At 40.0% G+C, this 27103-nt stretch overlaps 2 protein-coding genes across 5 annotated transcripts; both read left to right on the top strand.

The window, feature by feature from the left end:
• The first annotated feature begins 1514 nt into the window (after positions 1 to 1514).
• On the top strand, positions 1515 to 8624 carry LOC139441710 (neural cell adhesion molecule 1-like). The gene is made up of 9 exons (XM_071222506.1): positions 1515 to 1767; positions 2662 to 2952; positions 3180 to 3476; positions 3737 to 4036; positions 4590 to 4739; positions 5769 to 5787; positions 5928 to 5980; positions 6716 to 6811; positions 7007 to 8624. The coding sequence occupies exons 1-9, from the start codon at positions 1515 to 1517 to the stop codon at positions 7126 to 7128; spliced, it is 1581 nt and encodes a 526-aa protein (XP_071078607.1). The 3' UTR covers positions 7129 to 8624.
• Positions 8625 to 15447: 6823 nt separating this feature from the next.
• Positions 15448 to 25561, top strand: LOC139441733 (synaptogenesis protein syg-2-like). Of its 4 annotated transcripts, XM_071222522.1 has the most exons (13): positions 17318 to 17347; positions 18543 to 18784; positions 19477 to 19504; positions 20022 to 20300; positions 22060 to 22344; positions 22623 to 22919; positions 23093 to 23389; positions 24062 to 24208; positions 24509 to 24527; positions 24686 to 24738; positions 24851 to 24937; positions 25059 to 25169; positions 25389 to 25561. In XM_071222522.1, exons 4-12 carry the CDS (start codon positions 20282 to 20284, stop codon positions 25166 to 25168), a joined length of 1314 nt encoding a protein of 437 aa, XP_071078623.1. In that variant the 5' UTR covers positions 17318 to 17347; positions 18543 to 18784; positions 19477 to 19504; positions 20022 to 20281; the 3' UTR covers position 25169; positions 25389 to 25561. The 4 variants fall into 4 exon arrangements, with proteins under 4 accessions (XP_071078622.1, XP_071078623.1, XP_071078624.1 ...); XM_071222521.1 differs by lacking the exons at positions 18543 to 18784; positions 19477 to 19504; positions 20022 to 20300 and adding exons at positions 15448 to 15709; positions 16334 to 16615 and having other exon boundaries at positions 17084 to 17347; XM_071222523.1 differs by lacking the exons at positions 17318 to 17347; positions 18543 to 18784; positions 19477 to 19504 and adding an exon at positions 18947 to 19052.
• The last annotated feature ends 1542 nt before the right edge of the window (positions 25562 to 27103 follow it).

Below are 27103 nucleotides of genomic sequence, written 5' to 3'. Positions count from 1 at the left end.
ATACAGCTGGACAAGAGATGGATCCAGGATCCCGTCATCAACAAGCAGCATGTACAGCCTGAGTCCTGTCACCAGGGGCAGTGCAGGGAACTACACGTGTGCAGGGAGGAACTCAGTGGGGACATCAAGTTCTCCAGGGATCAGTGTGGATGTACAGTGTGAGAAATTCCATTCTAATTTTTACATATATTCACCATCCCAAATGTCAAAATATCACTACATCAGTTCTTAGAAATATCTTAATTATGGATGCAACATCTTGATTTTTTTATAAGTGCCTTCATATTTTTCAGTAAATGTCTGAACGTATGCGTCCTTTGACAATTCATCTACTGTCAGCAGTATATCTTTCAATGCCCTGATTAGTCCTTATGAAACGGGTTTTTGCCATAATGGTGATGTAACAATTTGATTGGAGAACTTTAAACTAAAGTTTGGTTTGTGGGAAACACAGAAGGCCAATGTTGACAACATGTATTTGTATCTTGATAATTAAGTAAAATGGATATTTATATCACGTCAAAATATATGATTCTTCCAACCGATTCATTTATATATTTATCAGAATAGTGTCATTTACTAACTCAAGGTTTTTGTGTACATTATTTGTCAATTTCCTCAGACCCACCCAGTGTCTTAGTTCCAAGCTCCCAAACTGTGATTGAGAAACAGACACTGGGCGTGACCTGCTCTGTGGATGCCAACCCTGCAGCAGCTGTGAGATGGACAAAGAAAGATGACAACAGCTTTGCTCCTCAGACTGGGTCTACACTGATCTTCAGTAACATACATAGATCACAGGCAGGGACGTATGTGTGTACAGCTACCAACACCTTCAATCCTTGTGTGGGGACATCTGTAGTGAGATCTAAGTCTCTCCAGGTGACAGTGGATGTTCAGTGTAAGTATCAGTGTTAAAATACTGGACATGTGTGTACAGCTACCAACACCTCCAATCCCTGTGTGGGGAGATCTTACTCTCTGCAGGTGAAAGTGGATGTACACTGTAAGTATCAGTGTTAAGAATACTGAACCTATTGTGTCTACAGCACCTAACAGCCCTTGTGTGGGGACATCTTTACTGATACCTAACTCGGTGTAAGTGACAGTGGATGTGCTGTGTATATAATTATTTGAATAATGCATGTACATCTTTGGTCATCATTGAATGGTATATGTTGTTCAGTCTCTTGTCAATGTCAGTATACGGCATAACACAAAGTTTATTTGTTAATGTGATCAATGTGGGTAACGTTGGTGTTTTACCCAATATTTATAGTATGCAAATCGTATACTTATACTTGTGCAAGGCATCGACATCATAATCTGGCATTAAAGATGTAGCATATGGACGTTCGAAAAAAGCTGATTCGAAAGATGATTTACTTTCTCTGTTTTAGTTTCCAAATCAAGATGTGATGTGAACCTGGAAGCATGATGTATTGTATGCAATGCACTTGCGCGTCAATGTTTTGAGTTATAGATATACGTGCGCTTATCCAGACAGCCCATCCATGTCAGGTGTTCCGCCCACGTTCCCTGTGACAGAGACAACAACTCTACACATCAACTGCAGCAGCTACACCGTCCCCGGCAACCCCAGCACAACCAGCTACAGGTGGACAGGCCCGGGCTACAGTTCTAGTGGCCCTGTCCTCACCATCACCAGCATCACCAGGACAGCATCAGGACTCTACAACTGTACAGCCTCCAACACTCTAACACAAACAGGGTCAGCCATTGGACAATTCCACGTTGATGTTCAGTGTGAGTAGCAGTATTTTTGCAAATAGAAAGATCATTTAAGGTGGTCGGGAGTGAGAGTAAACTAACATTTATGAACATATCAAGGTACTGGATAACATGTATTCTTTCGGGATATGTTTTATTAGATTCTATCGTATCAGATTGCTGTAAACGCTTGTTGCTTATTGCATCTCAACAAGATTGATTTGGCGATTTGAAATCAAAATCGAGTAAATACCAATCTCCGCTGAATAAAATATGCCAATATACATCGGATGTATTTTTATGATTGTACATTCAATTGCAAACGTTATGCATAATATTCCTTTCAAATAATAATGCTTTCAAAAGATTATACGTCAGAACACAGTGTAAGTGCTGGGCAAAGGTGTATTTGTAGTTTCCGTTTAGGTTTGGAATATAGAGGAAGATGAGCTTTGGATTGACACTGATCGACTGCTGATTGTATAATCATGTTCATTAAGTGGTGAGTTCAGAGGAATAAGTTCACTTAAAAACACACAAGATCAATGATGTAACATTTGCATAGTATAATTAAGAATACAAATCATGTGACTGTCCGAGGGACTATGTTTTCCTATACTTGAAACAATCGTCCCCTTTAAGCACGCATTTTCGACAGGTGCTGTGGGGTAGCCCATTGGTTGAGGCACTTGATCGTCAGCCGAAGACCCGGGTTCGATTCCCCCACTTGGGTATAATGTACGAAGCGCATGTTTGGTGTCCCAGCTCGTGATATTGCTAATCCCGTGTTAAACGTACCCTATTACCAGAAATTAATTACAGGTATATTTGAAACAATTTTGACATTATACATTTTTGTGTATGCAATATGGTTCGTTTTATATATCAAGTGTATCAAGGGTTGTATTATATGAATGTGTTTATGTACAGCCACCAGTTTTCTTATGTTCAGCGTTTTATATTTCAACGATTCCAGACCCACCCATTATAAACACATTCACACTGCATCTGTGAATCTTGGATGTCGAGTAGACAGTAACCCAGCATCGACCATCAAACTGATGAACGGGAGCAGTGAATTAAAGACGATCGACAAAGTCCTTCTGGTATATCACAACTGGACGGCAGATTGCAGGGACAGAGGAAACTACACTTGCACAGCTGACAATAAACTTATGACTGGTGAAATGGTAACAAGAAAGGTGGAACTGATTGTCACATGTACGTTTGCTCATACCTGTAATAGTTAAATAAACAACGTAAAAGAAGGATAGTTGCTCTGCACAAGGAATAGAAAAAAAACCTGGTGATATGTTAAAACGACTGATTTAAAAGATTATTACTATCTTTCAGAGGATATTTCTGTTGCTATAATGAGTAATCACATATGTTCATATGTTCGTATTAAATTAACTTCACTTGCCATTGTGAGTTTCTATTTCTATAAGGTTCTCCTCGACTAGATGAGACAGCTGCCCTGCAACTCAAATACGCCTCTAGACTGGGTGGTAACGTGAACGTGTCTGTGTCAGTCCTGGCCTACCCCCTTTCTACATTCACCTGGAGTAGAACCACCAGCACCAGCCAGGACCTTACTGGTTCATCCAGCCCTGTCTCAGACATCTCAGTCACTGCCAGACTACACCTTACTAACCTCCAACAGCAGGACTTCGGGGACTACAGCCTTACAGTGGATAATGGTATGGACGCGTCAGTGGCATACACAATCAACATAGTGTATGAAGGTAAGCTTTTTTATTTTTGATATATATTATGTTTATTTAGATTTGCCTCAAGAACCTCAAACAATAGGACTTCGGGGATTGAAATTTTACAATAGCCATTTGGTGTAATACCATGAGGTGTCAGCAGTTTATTTTGGTTTCCATGTCTTCGGTTTTAGCTACAAAGCTACATGTTTTGTGGGTGATTTTCTTTTTTTCAATTAGTGTCTTTTTGTTCATTTCTCAAAATATATCATGATTCTTGTATTTACATGTATCAGACTCTCCTGAGACACCAACACACTTTAGAACAAGTGGAAACGCCACAGCATCGTCTTTATGGTTAGCATGGCAACCTGAGTTCAATGGAGGACACCCCCAGACATTTGTGGTTGAGTATCGGCAGTATTGTTCCACTACATGGACCGTGTACAATATCTATGATGAAACCGGCAAGATGATGGTGGTAGAAGTGAGTGGCTTGACACCAGGAACTACTTACATTTTCCGACTAAATGCTCGAAATGACTATGAACCTTCACACAGGGCATACGTCTATGTGGAAACGAAGACGGATGGAGGTAACTGTTTTTTCTGGCAGAATGACTTGTTTGAAGTTTTATCTTGAATGCTTGATTATGGATACTTATCCATCAGTTATAAGGTTTGAACAATTAGGAGGCGATTCATTATATTTTTGTTTGAATCAATGCACAGAACTAATCAATTAATAGTTTAAGATTCATATCTAGTTGACACTGTGGACGGTGTATTCATAATAACTTCAACTTTACTGTGTATTATGACCCCTTGCTGTTGAGAAGATCGCCATTTCATACATAACATCTGTATATAATCGACCCGAATAGGTCTTCAGCAACCCATGCTTGCCGTAAAAGGTGACTAAGCTTGAAAGGGGCGACTAACGGGATCGGGTGGTCAGGCCCGCTGAATTGGTTGATACATGTCACTGTATCCCAATTGCGTGGATCGATGCTCATGATGTCAATCACTGGATTGTCTGGTCCAAGTATTGCTGAGTGCGGCGTTAAGCATCAAACAAACAAACTGTATATAAGCTAATAGGATTCGTATGAACATAATTGTTTCATCACTGATTTAATACCATTGCAGCTCCTACCGATACCAAAGATCCCGATGCTGCAAATAGTGGAATACTCGCTGGAACTGCGATAGGAACTCTTCTTCTTACTTTACTCATTGAAGGAATTGTTCTGATGCTGTTATACAGAAAAGGGTTCCGAACTGGAAACAGTCAGAGAGGTTACTCAAGGAAACGTTGATCGCCTACGTAATGCTAACCTGTTGCAGTGTTGCGAGTAGGATTGTTGAGATATTGGTGACATCGAAGAGATAATGGTTACATCGAAAAGACACGACAAATAAGACCTTCGATCAAGTTGATACATAAATGCATCTTTAAATACTTAGTATATTGATATGTTAATGCATGTAATTGTAAAAAGAAAAGTATTAATTATATTTAGATCATGACAACTGTACTTTTTCGGAAATTGTATAAAATGACAACAGAAAATATCTTTCAATCGGTATTCAAACGTTAGCCATCCTGCACCTCTGTACATTCATTAGCTTTAACGTTCACGGACAACATAAAGGGAATGCAATGTAGTGATATAGTCCTGGTTATGACAGCAAATGAGCTTAATTCAGGATATAGCCCCATGTCAGTTGTCATGTGGATATGACACCTGTTCAAATGTCACTCTTTCTGTTTATGTAGCAAGTTTTGATAACTCATGGCACACCGCAGGGACGTTGGGTTATCTCATCAAGTCGTAGACACCTTTATTCATACATATCTTCCCGACGTTTAACCTTGCCTGTCTCACAACCTATTATGCATCGGTGTACCGAACGTGTTGTCCTTTTGTGATGGCTTTGTGATGTTTGTAACATTCTACAGAAGCTTATTCAGCAGTCATGCCGGGCCCCGGAAGACCTTTAATTCTGTAAGCTTTATTTGTTTGTTTAGCTGCTGTTTAACCTGTATTAATCAGTAACTGTATTATGTAAACATTATGTACATGTGTAGTTAAGCAGCCACAGATGTCGTTTGTATGTATATTCTGCTACATCATACAATCGGCATAGATTTTCATTAGTTCTAGATAAATTTGGACTTCTCAGTGGAAATTGACGTTATTTTCTGTGACACGTGCTTGTTCTTTATCTATAAGTTGATGCTGAGCTGTATACTATGTAAATGTCTTTGAAATATTCTACATGTGCATTTAACATTAGATCTGAATATATTTGTTATACTTTCAGAAACTCCTTCACGAGAAAGGTAATGTATACATACAATAAAAAAATGCTTAAGCCATTTGAAATAACGTACAAATGCATGTAACTGTAAAGTGGTATATGAACAACATGATCTTCTATTTCTGCACTTTAAGAAACGAAACATTACATTTTGTGTTCCAGCACCAGGGGTCATGACATCGAAGAAATGGACAACATTGGCTATTCTTCCTTAGGTATGTGGACGACAACTTCACTTGTTAGTATCGTGTTGACCAAACGTAATGAAGCTATGTGTGTTCAACCAAAGATCTTTAAATGTACGTCAAACATCTTACAACAAAGGTTGTGAAGGCTTAAGGATATATACTTACAAAAATGGGCATCGCATATTTTAAGTTCAGAAAAATGCCATTATTACAAGCTTTTTAAGACAACAATTTCCCCAGAATAATATTTGTTTGACATCAACTTTAATAGTTTAGAATACGTTTAGCACAATTTAGATGCAGCTCTCATAGGCTCAGGATCGAAGTAGGCAGGAATAGAAACATAGCCAGAGAATTAAGAACATGTGAGCAATGTGGTTTAAATGTGATTGAAGATGAGTTTCATTTTCTGTTAGTTTATCCAAAATACGACCACTTCAGAAGAAAATATATTTTTCTGCCTTGTTATGTACATCCCATTCTACAAAAATTTATAACGATCATGTCAACAACTGCTAAAGATACTCTAAAATCTCTATCAATGTTCTTTTATCATGCTATGTTAATTAGAATATGACCTGTTAAACGGACCTGTAACCACTCCCGAAAACAGAATTGTACTATGGGCCTGAGGCCTTTCAATATGGAATAGAACTTATCTTATACATCAAGGGTGTATACTTGACACTTCTCGGTCGAAAATACACTTAACTATGCTTGTAAGTTATACAATTATCATGTTGGCTTAATGGTTTGCTTCAGATCACGTCAATGGACCACAACAATATTCAAGCTTGAAGAAGGAAGAGTCAGACAAACCCCAGTACACACAGCTAAAAATATATGAAAATACAAAAGGTATATTCCGATTATTAGATCAAATATCTAACAGTCGCCAATAACAAGTATGCCTGATCTTATCATTTATTATATTCACATGTAACTGTCCAGGTTAACTCTGCAATACAGGTAACATTTGTGGGAAACGATGCTCGTCATAATGAGAAAAGGGAACACTTGCATTTGCTTCAATTTGAGAATTTACTTTTTCAGCTGGTGCCGAAGAACAGACAGGTAGCTACGAAGGCTTGACAGTGGCGCCGCAAGTATCCCACGAGGCCACCGGTGCGTCCCCCTACGAGAACAGTGGAGCTCAACATCGAGGTGATGATTAGAAAGGATGGATACAATTACAGGACCGACCACAGAAATATCAGTCATGAAGTTAACTTTACTCAACCAAGTTTCAGGAACGTTTACATTGAAGCTCGTAGTTTCTCTGTTTTCGTGAGTGAGTGAGTGCCTACTAACGTTTTCCTAGTAGAACCAGTCAAGGATACCAAGAAAAATCTCAAATGTACCAGTTATAAGACAACATGACAAACGCTCCAACAAAGTGTGATGTGATTGTTGTGTTTGCAATATACGGAATGTAATCACGTGCAAAGGCCGTTTTGGGCCGTGAAGGCCATATTGATTTGTTTGTTTGTTGTTTAACGCCGCACTCAGCATTATTCCAGCTATATGACGGCGGTATGTAAATGATCGAGCCTGGACCAGAGAATCCAGGGATTGACATCATGAGCATCGATCCACGTAATTGGGATACGATGACAAGCATCAACCAAGTCACCGAGCCTAACCACCCGATCCCGTTAGTCGCCGTTTATAATCGTCTTTTACGGCAAGCATGGGTTGCTGAAGACCTGTTATACACAGGATCTTCACGGGTCGCCATATTGGTGATTGTGAGGCGTCTACAACGCGCGGAGCGTCTATTGGTTATTGGCATGCTGGAAACTGGCAGAAGTCAGTGTGTAGTGGCCAATACAACCAATGTTACACAGTCTGTGCAGACTATGGAACAGATTCAAGTAACCCCAACATACCTGCTGTAACGTGTTCCCTTCTTATCATACCACTATTACTAGAAACTAATATCTCTTACAATTTCGTAAACTTTAATTTATTTCCGAGTATTCCCTACTTTTTAAAAAAGTACATTTCTAACTTGATGATGCGCATGTATCTGAATCCTATTATGAACATCATATAAAATATTACCTGCTTATCTGCTTACAGCATGGATTTCGCCTGTGCACAATTACAAACTTTGATTTGCAAAACATGCATGTTTGTTTTTAGTTTCTGACTGTAAGTCCCATGAGATATGTTGTACTTTGTATGCATACAGATAGTTATCCTGATAAACAGTTTAAACTGTTTACGTGTCCCCATGGCTGCAATGACTCACTCTCTCTATGACCTGTGTATTGTTCTCTTTTCAAACAACTTGCATGGACAGGAAACTACTCTCGACAAACACCTACTTGAGGACAATATGTATGTTGACATGATATGCATTGCATCTAGTTTTCCTCGTTGAGCTACAATATGTTTGAATACAGTTCCTTCAGCACTTTACACACGTACACGCAACAGAGGACAATGTGTATGTTCAGAGCCTATGCATTGCATCTAGTTTTCTTCCTTGAACTACAGTAATATTGAATAAAGTTCGTTCAGCAATTTTCATCTTATTCAGGTTCACAGTGATACATTCGGTTTGATATGCGATGCTGGTATTAAACACTGTATATAAAAGTTTAACCCTTGGTCAGCTGCAGTCAACGAAATATGTAACATTGGCCTATATCCTTGAGCAGCTACATTCACCATTATCCTACCTTGCAATAAGATACTTGTTTCTGATTGGTGGCTGAGTGTACATGAACAGTAAGGGTTAATATTTCATATACCCCACTGGGGAATGCCGAACTAATTACCAATATTAAAAAAATGATACAATTGTGTTATCTCGAAACTGATTGCCTGTCACATGCAGTTTAGCGAACTTAAACAAGCGTTTCTGAGTATAATGCAAAACACTGAGCAGCCGAGAAGTCAGTGAAATGGGTCACCAGCTATACTGATTAGGACATGAAAATTCGTGGTCAACCGGTTCCGCGCCTGCTAGCCTTAAAGAAACGGTTTCCCAGTCATACTGATGAAGATAATTTAGATAATGGTGCGACATTTATGCCGTTAGGTAAATTCGTTATCAGCCGGTCGCTCAAGGTATATTGTGGGATGTACCAACAACAAATAACAAACAACAAATACTGTATCTGTACGTGAATAAATTACATTACTGATCTCGCTTTACGATTATTTTGAAAGGAAAGCAGCAAGTGGCCTGCATTGACTCAGACGACAGTCGTCATGAATAAATTAAAGGCACGTGAATGTAGATTTAGTCAATGTTAAATGAGACACTTGAAACTTATGGGCCACGGCTGAAGGGGTAAATGTGCCACTGGGTCGCAATGTACAGACAGTGGCATATAACATGTATGCATTGAAGGCGAGCTTATAACCATGGAAATCCGCATGGGACACGAGCAAATGTATGTGAAATCTTTTTTTATCTTCAATATGTAATTTTGTTCAGAAACGAAATGGTGACATGATTGTAACAAAAGACCTATTTATTGACATTATGTATTTGCATTCCTTGAGTAATACATCCAAGAGCTGACATGCATATCTAAGGATGAGCTCATGTTAACACTGGTTGTATTTGTGTAGATACGTAGTATTAAAGTGTATGCATCCATGGACACGTGCATGCTCTTTCTACAATTTTTCAAAGAGCGTCATCAGACGCCTGCTCAAAAAGATTTTTGATCAGGGTGACAACATTTAAGGCCTTAGTAGGCTTACTCAATGAGGAGGACATTTCTAAATTTGACGCATCAGTAACAAAAATTATGTCCGATGCAATTCCCTATCTGGACCATGTTTGGTGTGTTTTTTCAGGTGAACCATTGACTTGTCTTTGCAGGTGTTTGCGACGGGTGCCGCCGGAAGGACAGGATACGCTCACAATGTCGCGAATACCTGATATCAGCACTATTTGATAGTTATTCATAAATGCATGGTTGGAATAGCAAAATGCACTGTAAGCATTTAAGAATTTGTCGAAAATGTAAGCGTGTGTTTGTTTTGCCACAAACCGAAGTAACTCGATATAAGTAACGCGTACGCATGATACGCACATCATATCGTGAAATTAACTCGAGCACACAGAATAGAAATATTATTAATTTTCCTCGTATCTCTAACAAGGTTCCATATACATATATAACATTATGATAGGAAAAACAGATAAGATAACAGTACACATTGTTAACACGATAATCTTAATCAAATACACATAAATACGGCAAAGTGGCACAATACTATACAATAAAGCCGTGTTCAGTCAACTCAGCTCTAAATCATCATCAGTCAATCTGGGTATAACCCAAGGCGTGCGTTCCCACAAGCCGTCACACAAACACTCGCACCAAACACGCCCATTTACATCTTGGCTGTTATTCATATGTTATAACCCTTTCTACTGTCAGGCCAAAGATAACGTTCAACTATTTTTTGTCAATCGAGGAAGTATTCTGCTTGGGACTATAACTCTATTTCAAGCGGAGCAGTCTTTGTGTGTCAGTGCGTGCTTTGTAAGTTTGTATATACCACAGGGAAATACGCCCGGCGTAGCAGGCTCATATTAATCCCTTGGAACTCACGCAAGAGTAATTTTAGCCCAGCCTGAGATCACTCCAGGTTGTTGTTAGAGTAGGCTCAGATCATGCCCCTCTACCAGGCCCAAAACACTCGCTCCAGGGTCAGACCACTCGCCGTTGGTCTCAAATCAATCCCCTGCACGTTTACAGTATTCTTCTCTTCTGTTTTGCATACAGTTCTGAAGCTTCCTGTATGTTCATGTGACCTTCTTCTGAAAAGGTAGTAGGTTATTGTCGACATACGTTATTATTTGTACACAACTAACCGGGAAGTGATCTGTTTTATAATACGACTTTATTTATACTGGGTCAATACCTGTATGTAAATGCGTGTTGAGGTTTTGTACGTCTGCCGCGTATAAAACATACGATGGAACTTCCATACAGTACACTCAAAGTACCACTCATCAGGAAGTGATCTGGTACAGATAACTTTAACCTTTTACTGTCTGCGTGTGCTGGGGTTGTATGTCTATCGTGAACACAGAGTACATGTATATCGTACGTCACAACCGGAAACTTGCACCAGGTATGTACAGACATCAACTGATACCTTAAAATCTAAAATTAGCTGTAGGTGTAACACTGCATTGTGATATAAAGGATGAGCGAGGAAAACACAGTCACTAGCTTATCACTTATTCGTAGTTAAGTATGGGGTTACAACATGTAATACGCCGTTGTATTTCAATAGGTATAGGCTCAAACGCAAATGTATCGTTAAAATATAAATATACTGGAGTCTGAAAATACTATGCTGATGAGCATCAACTGACCCACGCTAATAACATTTTGGGTATAACTACAATGTGATATGAATTCTGAGCGAGGAAAAGAGTGACACTGGCTTATAATTCGTATTTATGGATGGAAATGCAGTATATAATACGTCGTCGTGGGCTTAGTTGAAAACAAAATGACTATGACCCAAAAGCAAAAGTATTATTATAATATAAATGATCTGACATTTCAACAGTTATGCTTATATGGTCTTGTCAACTGTACACATTGATCAATGTCATGCCTGTGTACTTAACACATTGGGGCACACGAAAGTAAATCTCTCCTCGTGTATCTTTTCTTCCCCTTAAAACTGATGTAGATCTCTAGTGGGTAGTAATATAAACCAGAGTTTTCACAATGACTTTCGTAACTTGAGTAACTTGATCGGGTAGTCATGCTCGCTGGCTTGGTTAATGTCCACATCGTATGGTGTGGCTTGATTTGATTATTTACAGACCACCATAATACAGCTGGTATATTGCGTTCGGTGTTAAATGAGAATAAGAACAAGTATTTTATTACTCGCCCGTGAAGAGATCAACCGTCTAATAAACATACAGTTGTATTACGCAATGTGCAATATGAAAGTGCGTGCTTTCAATTTTAACCATTGTTTTCCCAGTGGATCTTGCAACACAATTCCACATTTACGTCATAGGTGTTGTGACGTGATTGTAAACCTTGTGGCGCCGGTCCCCGTTCAACAAGGCGATCGTAGCGCAACGACAGTCCTAAGTCTATGTTAAAGAATGGGAGTTACGATAACTCTAGTGCTACGATAGCTTTGTGGAATTCTAACGACGGGCTGTTGTATGGTATTAATTTCATAAGTATTAACTTTAGATGTATTTTAATCATTATTCTGTAAAACTCCATTAGACTAAGATTTTGACCGCGTAGATGTCCGCCTCTTCACACACGACAGTGAAATTTAAAAAAAACACACATCAACGGCAAATAATGAATAAAATACTATACTCGCTCCCGTGTAATACCAATTTTATGAAACGTGTGAAAAGTTCTTTCTTCACGGAAGCTCGTTTAGTATTCTATATCTACCTAATGGATATGAACATGTTGAAACAAAGGAATTATATCACTGTAAAAATTATTCTAGCATTTCAATGATATACACATTTATCAAGAATGTTAATCGTTTTTAAAAGTAATTGTCTAATTTATAATATTCCAGAGATATGTCGACTAGTAGGATCAATGAATATTACAACGCCGCCACGATAATTTTCGTTTTGGGAATATTCTTCAGTGGTAAGTTAAATTTCTCCTTAGACTAGCTTACAAAATATAGTTTCCAGAGAGATGGATTGAGTATGCATAATGGTTGAAATGACAATTTCAATTATACCAGACTGTGTCAGATATTTTAAGTGAGACCAAAGTTGCCATTGGCAGGGGCGAATATGATCTTGATAAGAAAAGAATCATGTTTCGGCCGAAAATGGGATTCGAACCCTCGATAATGCGGTTTAGAGTTTTTCTTTTCTCACACATTTAGAACGCTATTGGGTTAAATAACATTATAAGGAGATGAATAAAATGCATTTTTCAATGTAGGTTTCAATGTGCTAAATATAACATTGGCAAAGTCACGTCACGTGTTGCAATTTAGCAAGGTTAAATCTACAGGCAGCGGAGCTCTACATTGATTATATAAAAAGGTTGATCTTCATTCCACTGTTACAAAAACCAAAACATGAAGTCTTTGGTGTCAGGGAAGATTGTGAGTGCAATCGTTTCAGTGAGTTTTTAATCTCAGTCAAGGAAACACCGATAGTAGCCTTCAACAAAGTATTGTGCATGTTTAATCATTGTTGTTGCTCTTTACATCAAATTTATTTACTTGCATATTGAAAATGTGTAACAATGATACACTGTATGTAAACATGAAGTAGGCACATATGAAGCAAATAAAGGAAAACATAAACTACAAGGGTTATGATCGGTCATCAGGTAAAAGATTAGCTTTGAAAAATGACTGCCAGATAGAACGGTTTCTGAACCAACGCCTAACGCCCCGACACAGCCGAAACATAGCACGTGGGCCATTTATTTCCTCCGTGCACGTGGGTAGGGAGTCATTCTTGATTTTGACACTTCAATGAAAGGCCGCCAAGTCGCTCTTAGCCTTTTCATTTACTTTGCATTATCCACAGTAAGACATAAGCTCTCTACTCTTGCTCTACTGCAATTGTTTTTGGGATCAGATTGGGAATGCGTTGTCTACTACGTGATGAACCCCTTAAGGTCTTAAGGCCTGGTTCAAACTGGTCGAAATCAGAAACAGGTAGCCAATATGTCTCATAGTCTGGGGTTTGCAGACTTTGGAACCATTTTCTACTGACACAAAATGATAATGATTGGCCCCGCACAGGGCGGCATTGGTCAACAACATAAGTCTCGGATCGATTAATCAGAAACCAGTCTTAAAAATATTGAGCCAATCAAATCGTTGTTCACTGGCACCAGGCCACCAGAATTCAAGTTACTGACCAGGTGATTAGAAATTGTCTGCCGGCTGTATGCTCGGCGACCACGTGTTGTACCATCGTCAATAAACTGAAATTTTAGCCAGACGCCAATGGTGTTTAGAGCATAGAGACTGAAGTAATCGCCAGTGGTATGGTGTTATGTAATGTGTGCAGATGAGTCAACGTAAGGCAACATGGCAGATTTGGAGTTGGGTCTGCAATGACATGCGGCAGGATCACTATGGCTGACGGAACGTCAGAGCATATTGTCCATTAAAGGGTCACTAGACATAACTACCGAGACAATATACTGGCACTAATACGCATTGGCACCGTGCACGTACCATAGCTGACTACCTCTAATGGCAAACATCTCCTGATTCAATGGCCAACCATGAGTTCTGACCTTTCCCCCATTGAGCACGTCTGGGACATGATCCGTGTATGATTGTGTACGTCGACGTCTATATATATTATAGACACACAAACAGGAAAAAGGAAGGACTAGGTGTAATATGACTATCAAAAGAACATGTTACCATATTGACATCACTCGGTACCTCTTTAGTTTTGTAGTCATAGTTATTTTCGAATATTCCCTACATCATTTGGAGAATATGGTAGCCGGAACTCTGCAAGTTGTAACCTGTACTGATACATGTGATTATGCGCATGTGCCTACCGACACTGACTGAGAGAGAAATACTTCTCCATAGTGAAGCAGTCGTCAAATTAGCTTTTTCAATGAAAGGTCATTATTGTAATTGGAAACCTCCGTTTGACCAATTACAATCGAGTATTTAGCAAATTCATGAGTTAGCATTAGTTTCATCAACATGAGACTCGTGGCGAACTTATTTCCAAACTCGTGGTTTAATCAACACATCACGTGACATGTGGCGTTCTAATTTACAAATGAACTCATGTAGTATGTTAATCATAGCTCATCACATGGTTTGTGTTTCAATTTGACTGTTTGAAGAGAGGACGCAAAATTGGCTTGCTATTTTTATCAACATTATTGATTATTTTTTGGGTTATGTTCACGACTCATTTTGTGACGTGTACGTGATTTGCAATCGTTGTCGATTTTCTATAATCTTTCCCATTATTTTCCATAATGGCAACTGCATATCTTTTGTAAATTTCCTCAGAGTCTTTTCTGTAAAGATAAAATGCACAACATTCTATCTTACCTATCATAAATTCAGTTACTTTATCGTTCTTACAGAACTTACAAACAGTTGATTACTATTGTATAAATCACAACTGCTAATGCCAAAATATGTGACATGTGAAATTCAGATTATATGTGGGAGTGATTAGTTTAATCCCTGATCTTACGTGCTTTCAGCTCCAAATCCTTTCAACTTATCTCAAATTGAATAGAGGATTTTAAGTTGCATTTGAAAGACAATGAGGGTTCCTGATGGCATTTACAGTTCCTGTCATGTCTTGACATGGAATAATGTGTCTATCTCACTACTTGTGTGAGTCAAGTAATGACCAGAATTAATCTAAGGCACCATATAACAGATTTGTTTTGTGTATTTCATTTGTAATTTACATGTGTACATTTATGATGCGGTGGTGAGGGAGTCTGAGACAGCCAATTTTTAGGTGGCAGGTACCAGCTGTAACATATGGGTCTGCTGTCTCTGCTCTGTATGTCATCAGTCCATCTGGAACTGCAGTTATGGTTGCCAGCACAATTAACAATCAGCACCAGACAGCACCTAACTACACAGCTCGTGTGACTTACACCGGGAATCTAACTGCTATCCCCAAGATTATGGCCTTTGACCTGCGCAGTGTCAGCAGGTCCGATACTGGGAACTACATCTGTGGAATGAATGGGTTGTCTGACATCATACCTCAGTGTGGACAGAAGCTGGTTGTCCCTGGTAAGTTCCCTTTACAAATGAGTCGGAGTGACGTGGTTTCCCGAATTGCATTTTGATTCGCTTAAACTAGCATATTATAAGTTATTTAAATTATTAGTTAGTGGTCAGTGCCTAATATCGTGTTTTGAAATCAACTTGGTTCTGTTCAAAGTATTAGCTTGACATAAGAATCTTCGTCTAAACCAACAACTCATATCCATGTTTGATAACGCAGGTCAATACCCACTTTCAACTATTCATGAACATGCGTTCTATCATTCTTGCAAGATGTATTTAACAAAGCCCCGTGATCGTGAAGTAGTGCGTCAGTGTTAACGTCATTTCAAGGATACAGTCTCGTGAAGATCGTATAAACGTCAAAATGTGTCGTTCATACACTCAGTTTCGCGGTCATGTGATTGACTTCTCGTCCAATGGAAAAGCCGAATATTGTGTAAACTTTAGATTGAAAAAAATATAAATAAATAAACACGTTTGATTAATTTGAATATATGAAACGTCAACGTCAGAGAAACCAGTTCCATTTGGCACAAAGTCACAATCCTGATGAAAAGTATATGAATGGGTCGCTGAAAATCAGTGATGACACCAGGTACATGAAAAGTGTTGGCTTTCTAATTACAGGTCATCCCACCAAACCAGGCGTCAATGGACTATCAGTCCCTGTATATGGAAGACAGGGGACACTTACCTGCATTTCAACCTCTACTTCTGTCCCAGCTAATCATGGCCTGACCTTGACCTACACTTGGCAGCGTGACAACACTGACATCACAGTTACCTCCCCTGGTTCCCCCTACACCTTCACAGTGAGTTCCCGGGACAGTCACAGCTACAGATGCAGAGCCAGCGAAAGTCAGGGTCTGGAGTCAGAGTGGAGCCAAGTGTACGTCATGAAGCCTCAGTGCAAGTATACATTGAATATTGCAAAATAAAGTAATAATGTTGCCAAATAAACGTGAGGCGGTTGCACTCTTCTTCAATATCACTGTCACAAATGATGGAAAAACAACGCCACCCAAAGCCACATCCTGTGCTGTCATATGTAGTGACAGTTACTATGTTACTACTTGGATTAATAAACATGATATAGTTATAGCTACTTGTATCAGTGATCTGATTACTGTAGCAAGAGAGCATTATCTTCATTATGTTTGTGATAGATGGCCGTGCCCATACAGCCCTCCACTCTGTCCTACACCAGGAGGGAAGGTCAAGAGAGTGGACATGCATTGGTTTAATCTGTTTCACTGTTCTGACAGATGGTCCTTATGCTGAGACCCTCTTCTCTGAGTGTACCAAGTAACTTGTGTTCAGCCATCTGTGTGTACATACACTGGTTTAATCTATTTCACTGTTCTTCCTTTCTGACAGATGGACACTATGCCGTGACCCTACAACCCTCCACTCTGTCCTACACCAGGAGGGAAGGTCAAGAGAGTGTACCAAGTATCCTGTGTTCAGCCACCTGCAGACCTGCGTGTACATACAAGTGGTTCAAGGGTGGGACAGTCCACAGTGATGGAGCTACACTGACTCTCCCGGTGGCTGACAGGTCACAGACAGGTTCCTACAAGTGTCAGGCTTCCAATACACACGGGACTGATAACAGTTCAAGTGTTTCCGTGGATGTAACATGTGAGTTTTGTCAAACATAAACCAACACCTGCTATATTTTTTTGAACCTATTGGTGAGGTGTGGTGAGGAGAAATGGAGTTCAATGACCGCGTTCAAAATATTTGCACTTATATAGCGACGTGCATGCACGTGTATATGTGTGACTGCTTGTTCAAGTCCTGACTAATGCTGATTTTCCAGTGCTAGCCTACTGAGATGCCATGCCGCGGTTTAACATAAATGCCCGACAGAATACGGACTCTGTGCCGACCAGTCCTCGTTGTAGCCTCTTAAACGTGGTTTGGCATGATGCAGTCGGGGATCGAACCCACGACCTTCCCCTCACCTGGCAGATGCTCCATCCACTACACCACGGAGGCGGTCATGAACCTATTGTATGGAGCTGAATGGCCGCACATAATTAGAAATATATAGTATGTCTGCAGAAAGTGTCTTATGAGGACAGTCATATGACAGCTGACTTTTACATGCAATGATTTTTCATCTACGTAAAATAACGTTAATAATAAATAAAGTGTTGACAAAAAACACAAGAAATATAGAGATATAATTGTTCTTTTTAACATGTGCAATAATGTATTCATACCAAAACAAAAGCACAAAAATACATTAAATAACCAAACGCTTTAATCAACAATTCTTGGTAGAATCCGATTCATATGAAATGCATGTTCAGAATATGTGAAAATATCGTTCAAATCACTTTTACTTTTGAAATAACTATCGTTGCTACATTGGATGAACAAAATAAAAAAGTGTATCTAATGCCGAATGGTAAAAAGCAATGACTTGTCAGAGTAATTGACTCACCGAGAGGGTCATATGGTACATAGATGAAGGACTTCGTAACTAAGTGGCATCATCGCAAACTATGTGGTGATTTATGGAAGGTGGGGTCACATTAGGCTTCAGAATACTCCTTAACCATCTCCTGCTGCGTTAAAGTATATTTCCTTCATCATTGTCACATGTTTCTCTCGGGCTAGAACTGTTTTCTGAAAGTTGTGTTTTCATTCTGATCCATGTAATACGTCAATGGCATAGGCCCAGCTGTAGGAATAATGTTAGAGGCTTAAATATATCACAATGCTGTAGTTTGGGAAATATTGGTTATGTTATTGTTATTATTTATACAAATTAACGACGTAACGTTACGTAAATTGATACTTACATCAATATCACTTATACTTGTAGATGTCCCAGAGGTAACACTGGGCCCCACGTGTCAACAACACACGGTCTATGTAGGGCAGCCCAATGCTCAACTGATATGTCAAGTGACGGCAGCAAACCCACCAGTGACATCTTACATCTGGACACACAACGGTTCTCCTATCCCATCAGCAACAAGCAGAGAGTACAGCCTGAGCCCTGTCTCCAGGAGCAGTGGAGGAAGCTATACATGTGCTGGGAGGAACTCAGTGGGGACATCTAGTGTGTCAGCTGTCACAGTAGAGGTGCAGTGTAAGTAACATGACTACACTACTGAAAGACAAGGATGTGTGTGTTGGGGAAGCTATACATGTGCTGGGAGGAACTCAGTGGGGACGTCTAGTGTGTCAGCTGTCACAGTAGAGGTGCAATGTAAGTAACATGACTACACTACTGAAAGACAAGGATGTGTGTGTTGGGGAAGCTATACATGTGCTGGGAGGAACTCAGTGGGGACGTCTAGTGTGTCAGCTGTCACAGTAGAGGTGCAATGTAAGTAACATGACTACACTACTGAAAGACAAGGATGTGTGTGTTGGGGAAGCTATACATGTGCTGGGAGGAACTGAGTGGGGACATCTAGTGTGTCAGCTGTCACAGTGGGGGTGCAATGTAAGTAACATGACTACACTACTGAAAGACAAGGATGTGTGTGTGTGTGGTAGGGAAGCTACACATGTGCTGGGAGAAACTCAGTGGGGACGTCTAGTGTGTCAGCTGTCACAGTGGAGGTGCAGTGTAAGTAACATGACTACACTAATGAAAGACAAGGATGTGTGTGTGTGTGTGTGTGTGTTTTTCTGTGTGTGTGTGAGTGTGTGTGTGTGCGTGCGTGCGTTCGTGCGTGCCTGCTTGTGTGCGTGCGTGTGTGTGAAGCTATACATGTGCTGGGAGGAACTCAGTGGGGACATCTAAGGTGTCAGCTGTCACAGTGGAGGTGCAGTGTAAGTAACATGACTACACTACTGAAATACAAGGATGTGTGTGTGTTGGGGAAGCTATACATGTGCTGGGAGGAACTCAGTGGGGGCATCTAGTGTGTCAGCCCTCACAGTGGAGGTGCAGTGTAAGTATCATGACTACACTAATGAAAGACAAGGATGTCTGTGTGTGTGTGTGTGTGTGTGTGTGTGTGTGAGTGTGTGTGAGTGTGTGTGTGTGTGTGCGCGCGCACGCGTGCGTGCGTGCGTGCGTGCGTGCGTGCGTGCGTGCGTGCGTGCGTGAAGCTATACATGTGCTGGGAGGAACTCAGTGGGAATATCTAGTGCTTCAGCTGTCACAATAGAGTATAAGTTACTACTGAAAAACTGGTTGTGTGTGGCAATATTCACATGGTTGCTTTTGTTGGTTTGCTTTCTGCAAAAACTTTATGTGGCTTGGTAGTGCAGACAAATGTTTTAAACATGTAAATATGAAACTCTAGTTTGAGGCAAATGTGTAAAGATCTGCATTTGCTTTCAGACAAACCTTCAGTGTCAGTTCCCCAGTCTACATCTGTCAGGGAGTCACAGACTCTCAACATCTCCTGCTCTGTGGATGCCAACCCTGCAGCAGCCGTGACATGGACAAAGAAAGATTACAGCAGCTTTACTCCTCAGACTGGATCTACTCTGACCATCAGTAACATACAGAGATCACAGGCAGGGACATATGTGTGTACAGCTACCAACACCCTCAGTCCTTGTGGTGGGACAACATTACTTCGCTCTGAGTCTAGGGAGATGACAGTGGATGTACAGTGTAAGTATCATTCGATTACTGGACATATGTTTACAGCTATGAACATCCTTTCGGGCGGGTGGTGGTGTAGGGGATGTGTTTGGTGGATTTCGGCGGCGGACGGTGGGGAGTGCGGAGGGGGGGGGGGGGGGGGAGGACATATGTTTACAGGGGGAGCAGGTGTAGTGAGATCTGACTCTGTGGAGATGGGTGTACATGTACGTATCATTCTTATACATTTGGACATATGTATTTACAGGTCTCAGGTCTCTGACATCTGGTTGGAGAAATATCACGATGACTTCAGTAGAGGAATTATTTTCAGGAGCTTTTAAAATATACTAACTAATTCTACCATGACATTGAATGATGCTTGATTCTGATTGGTTAAAAAGAGGTTTCCTTTTTGCTACGGACATCCCTTTAGTTATATCAAGCCTTTTCACACAAACAAACCTGCGTATGAATACAGGTTCACGCCGGGTCAACGGCTCGCAAAAGTAAGAGATGGCCTAGCGTCTAATAGAGGAAATACGGTAGTTTGTTATCAGATGTTTTTGGCGACGATATGATGTTCTGGGCCATAACCCTGACTGCTTCGATGATGAGATTACAAGACTTAACGAAGGCATATATTGTGCAAAGAAATGATAATGAATATGAAAGTGTTCGATGGTGAACAGACTCAAAACAGGCAATTTCCTCATTGAAACAACCTACAATGCAAGTAAGATATAATATCATAAAAATGTTTCTTAAAAAACTTTATTCATGACAACATGTTGTTTACAAATGCTTTTTTATCCACATTCATTGATATTTCCATAAACCACCACCGTAAAGATTTGGCAGTCCATCAGAAAACATTCCTATACAAGGCTATGAAAATGATGTCCTGACATCGATGACGCCACATCACATGGACTTGATCATAACAACTTATCAAACTTGATAAAATACTTTCCAGAGCAGTCACAATTTATCAAATCGTACACGAACCACTGTTTCGGGGCAACAACGGTCACATTTCTTGCACACACTTGCTTCGAATGACGTGAAATCTTGAAATAGTGCAAAGAAGGTTGCAAAGAAAAAAAAACAAATATCTTTGGACTAAGTTTATCCGTGACCCCTTTTCAGAATTACCTATTTACCCAAGAAATCGCCGTTTTCAAAGCGCTGTTGGCGTCATAGTAGATGGAGATAAACCTTCTCTGTTTTGAAATGTGATGTGGTCCCACTGTAAAATAGATACCTTTTATCTATACATTTGTAATATCGCGCTAAAACGCTTGGTTCCAACTGAAAATAAAATGTATTTACACTTCATCAAATGTCAAAACACAGTTAGTTGATCTACTAAAGGGTGGATACTGAATGCGGTAGGGGGCTTGGTGTGATGTACAGACAATGGTATAGGGACGTACAAACGATGTGACACAGTGATTGAGATGATCTATATACAGTCAATCACCCAGGTAAATCCCTGATGCAAATCGCCGTATTGTTGCATTATCTGTGCTGCCTGTGATGTCCAGGATGAGTTTCTTTTGACAGTTAATGAGATGGATGTCATACTTTAGTGAAGGGCTACTCTGCAACATGACTAAAATATATTCTCCCTCACCATACTTATATGTGTAAATACATGAAGTAAAATACAAATAATAGATAACTTGAAATGCATATATAGGGCCATCTTTGTTCTTCGTCACATTAGCCTCGCTAAATCCGGTGTACACACAATATGGAATGCAACATGTTGTGCTATGTTTTTCAGATCGGGCGAGCTTAAGTATGTTCACTGCCAACTCGATCAGTGGTTCAGTGACAGTTAACGAGTCTAATCAAGTGAACTTCAGATGTCAGTTGGATAGTGCTGGTAATCCAAGGTCAGTAATTAGGTTACTGAATGGAACTAAGGAGTTGACAAGGGCAGATAACTCCCTGACAGCAGAATATAGACTGGAGTCAGCAGACTGTAGACAAAGAGGGAACTACTCCTGTACTGCCACTAACAACATCGGGGCACCTGTCAGCCAGAGGGTGGAGTTGCTGGTCAACTGTAAGTAAAATATGATCATCTGGGCACAGGTTAATACTAGATACTTTCCGTCTTCCTCTTAGTATCCTTATGATACTAATTGGTAGTTGTATTAGCAGTAGTATTCGTAGCAATAGTAGTAGCAGTGGTGGTGGTAGAAGTATTAGTAATAACAGTACTAACAAGAGTAGGAGTATTACTTGTAGAAGTATAAATACACCTGCTTATATCATGCTAAATACCTAACTGTACTGTTTATTTAGAATATGTTCTGAGTCATTGAGAAAGTTTTGCATAAGGTTCTCCTCGAGTTGCTGAGTCAGTCCCCACTCAACTCAAGTACGCCACTGGACTGGGTGGTAACGTGAACGTGTCTGTGTCAGTCCTGGCCTACCCCCTTCCTACATTCACCTGGAGTAGAACCACCAGCACCAGCCAGGACCTCACTGGTTCCTCTAGCCCTGTCTCCGACATCTCAGTCACTGCCAGACTACACCTTACTAACCTCCAACAACAGGACTTCGGGGACTACAGTCTGACAGTGGACAATGGTGTTCGCGGCTCAGTAGCATACACAGTCAGAATAGTGACTGAAGGTGAGATGCTGATTTTTTATTGATCTGGATTCATCTATTCACATATTGCAATAACTTTTTTTCTAGTTGTTGCTTACTCATTTTATGTTGATTTTAGTTTCACAATAGTTATCATAACATTTCAACATTCTCAAATGACAGTATAACACCCGTTTCTTGTTAATTTGTTTTAGGGCCACCAGATGTACCTACACAGTTCAGAGTCCTGGATAATGCAACAACGTCGTCGGTATGGTTATCGTGGCTGCCTGGGTTCAATGGTGGACACCCTCAGACGTTTCTGATTGAGTGTCGTCAGTTTGCTACAAGAACGTGGACTGTGTATAACTCTCATGAAGACACTGGCGAGATGTTGATTGTGGAAGTGACAGGGCTGAAACAGGGAGATATTTACATATTCCGACTACATGCTAAAAATGACTATGAAGATTCTAACAGATATGTATTTGTAGAAACTATGACGGCTGGAGGTATGTGTCACTGAAGTGTAATCACAAGTTGTTTAATCTAATCAGTTAAATCTAATTGACAACTCATACGTTTTAGCACAAAACGGATTTCTGGTATGAACTTGGCTGGTCAGAAAGTATTGAGCCTAACAAACGAAGCCTACAATTGTGAAAGTGTTTTTTATCTTAATTTTCAACATAATATCCCTGCTTTTCAATACACTTCTCATATCAACTGTGAGGCTTTTCAATTCCAGTCAGGAAAACGTTTTCTGAAGCAACCCAGTAAAACCCATTCACATTAGCTTTGAGGCCATCGTTATCGTCATAGCGCCATCCACGAAGGTGTTCTTTAGGATGGCTTCAGATCACTTCTTCCTGACTGGAATTGAAAAGCTTCACTGTCGGTATGAGAAGTGGAAAAGCTGATACTAGGTTGCAAAACAAATTAAAAACACTTTTACAATCGGTGGTTTTGTTTGTTAGGCTTAGAACCTTTGTACCCTCCCTCATATAATTATAACAGTATGAGCAAAATAAGGAATTAGATCTACACATTGTACATATGTTATGAATCGAACGTCTGTATTCTTTGTGATTACCCGCCACTTAGACAAGTGACCAAAATATTTGTAGGAAAGTAGAAAAGTGGAAACGAATAACTTTTCATCTGAATATTTGTTTATATTGTAGATCCGCAAAAACTTGAAACTCCATGCACGAGTACAGGGGTAATAGCAGGATCTACAGTAGGAGGCATGCTTCTTACTTTGCTTATTGTTGGAATTGTCCTGATAGTACTGTTCAGACAGGGGTACAGGATCGGAAATATTCTAAAAGGTACATTGTAAAATAGTTGAATATTATTTGCAGGCAATTGGGGTAATTTCACAATGACGTTCCATGACAATGATGAAAATGTTTGAAAGAAAGATTGTAAGGATTCCTTATTCTGAATGTATTATAGGATATTGACGGAAAAGGATGTACTTGTGCCAGCAAATGATTTGTGAAATGTTGCATATATTATATATCTACAGTCATATAAAGTTTTTATTCTCTTTGTGGATATCATTACAATTTTCGCAACTTTTCACTACGTGCGATGTGTGTAAATGATGCGATGTTCCTTATTTTCAGGCACTGCAACAAGAAACAGGTACTCAAAGTGTCAACGTTTACAATGACAATGTAATAACATCTGAAATTATGGAATAAGATGAGACATACAAATATAGCTAAAACGCATATTACAAACTGAAGTGTATTGCTCCATGACATTATGGTTGTCAGTAACAGACCTTATTGTCTTCCTAGCACCAGGAATGCTGAAACTGTAGAAATGGACAACAGAGGGTATTCATCATTAGGTATGTACTGGGTACTGGGTGTTTCCTTTTTGCTGATATACAATGTAACCATTATGTCTGTGTCTGTTTAGCACTTAAATCATTGATATGGTTTCACATTTATTTGTTTCAGATCAGATCAGTGGGCCAGCTCAGTATCTACATTTGGAAACAGAAAAACAACAGTACTCACAGTTGAAGATTTATGAGAATACAAAAGGTAGATGCAGCTTTTGTCATTTTGCTCAACACTGTATTATGTCAAATTTACCAGAGTGCCAGTAAGAAAGGAGTTATGATTTGAATTCGTTGTTGGAATACGTAATAAATTATATCTTCAGCGGATGCTGCAGTAGATACAAGTACCTATGAAGGTATGACAGAGACTCCCCCTGTGACCTATGAGTCAATCAGCGCATCTACATACCAAAACACTGTGGAACATTCTTAAGGTAACGAAAATATTGAAAGTTCTTTCTGATTGACACCTTATGTCATTACCATATATCACCTGTGTGCATTTACGGTTTAGCAGCATTAAACAGGAGCTTGTGCGGTATTGTCTATTCTAATGTAATATGTGTATTCATATATTCATCTCATGAATTATTTTCTTGATATAAACTCGGGCATATTGTATGTGTAATTACATGTAGTTCTGTACTCTTCAGGTCCTTACCAGGGAAATAAGTGAAAAAGAAGCCATCATGCCATCCGTTTAACTGTAACTGAGCCATTGATCAGTAACACGTTCAGTGCATTACATTCATTTGCCTTCATTACTTACTCAACGTTATTACTTACTCAACTGTTTTATTTACATGTTTATTGTATTTTTGCTTGATCAGGTTATACATTGGGAAAAAATGTACATACTTAATGTTTTGAATACATTGTAAAGGATAGATGATACATGCATCAGCGTTAGTAACAGAAACCAAACATTGACCATGGTCTAACTCAGTCACATTATGTTGGTTATGCTAATGTCTGTTTATTTTCCGCCTTTGTCACTGAATGTTTCACATCGTAAATAAACAGATTATCACAATAAATAAAAAAAATCGTTTTGATGATCATATACACCTCGTCATAAATATCGCACCACCCACTTTTTTTCACTCAGTAAAACTGGATCTTCAACCTCATAAAAGCACATTAAACTGTTTATATGGCCTCATGTGAGCGTTCAGTCAGAAAATTGACACCACAGGACCGAATTTGAGCACTAATTGAGGGTTTAAATGTAGCAAACTAAAGTTCACTAAAATCACCGTGAAATAAGGTGAAATAAGTATGGCTGCCGGAGTCGTTACAACAGACACACAACACAGTTCACATTTCATTAATGTCGAACACACTAGTGAGGTCCACAATGACTGTCTAACTCAGTATCTGGTGTAACCGTCTCGCACTTGGATAACGTTCTACACGCCATCTCATGCTGGTCACCAGACGTCTGAATCTCTGTTGGGGGATCTGCTGCCACTCATCATGCAATGCATGGGTCAATTCCTGAAGGTTCTGAACTAGAGGATCCCTTGCTCTCAACCTACGTCCTAAAATGTCCCACAAATGCTCAATAGGATTAATGTCTGGACTTCTGGCAGGCCAGGGTAGTGTCTCAATGCCGTTGTGTTGGAGATGCTGAACAACAGCCCGAGCACGATGTGGTCTGGCATTATCGTCCATGAAGACTGGACGTGTGGCGAGAGCATGGTTATCGAAATAAGGCACAACAGCGCCGTACAGGATCAAGTTCTGGTACCTCTGTCCATTCAGTGTTCCGGGAACTGTGATGAGGTCAAGTTTACAATCGTAGGAACAACACCCCTACACCATGACGGATCCACCCCCAAATGGAACATCAGCTTGAATTCCTCTGATCATATGCTGTGCCTCTCTGCCTCCAAACTCGTGCCCTCCCGTCTGTATGATGCAGCAAAAATCTGCTTTCATCGGACCAGTGGATCCTTCTCCAGGTTCCAGCAAGCACTGCTTGACACCATGCTAAACGGGCATGGCGGTGCTGATTTGTGAGGAGTGGACGTCTGATTGGTCGTCTTGCTCTCAATCCTGCAGAATGTAGGAGTCGCCTGATGGTGCTGATAGACACTCTGTTGTACGGATGCCATCCATGTCGCAGTTGTGTACAAGTAGACTTTGGCCTTCGTCTGGCTTGGCGTACGAGAGCACGATCTTCCCTGTCATTGGTTTTTCTGGGACGTCCAGACCTTGGTGCATCCTTCACTTCACCGGAAGCAGTTTGCTTACGTATTAGCCTGCTGATGACAGTGTGATTAATGTTCAGTTGTGCTCCAATGGCACGACATGACATGCCAGTCTGGTGCATACCAATAATTTGCCATCTTTGGTTCAGAGGCAC

The sequence above is a fragment of the Haliotis cracherodii genome, unplaced genomic scaffold, assembly GCF_022045235.1.
Source record: "Haliotis cracherodii isolate W230 unplaced genomic scaffold, xgHalCrac1.p SCAF_43, whole genome shotgun sequence".
In the NCBI taxonomy this organism is placed as follows: domain Eukaryota; kingdom Metazoa; phylum Mollusca; class Gastropoda; order Lepetellida; family Haliotidae; genus Haliotis; species Haliotis cracherodii.
This window is presented reverse-complemented; position numbering and strand designations above follow the sequence as displayed.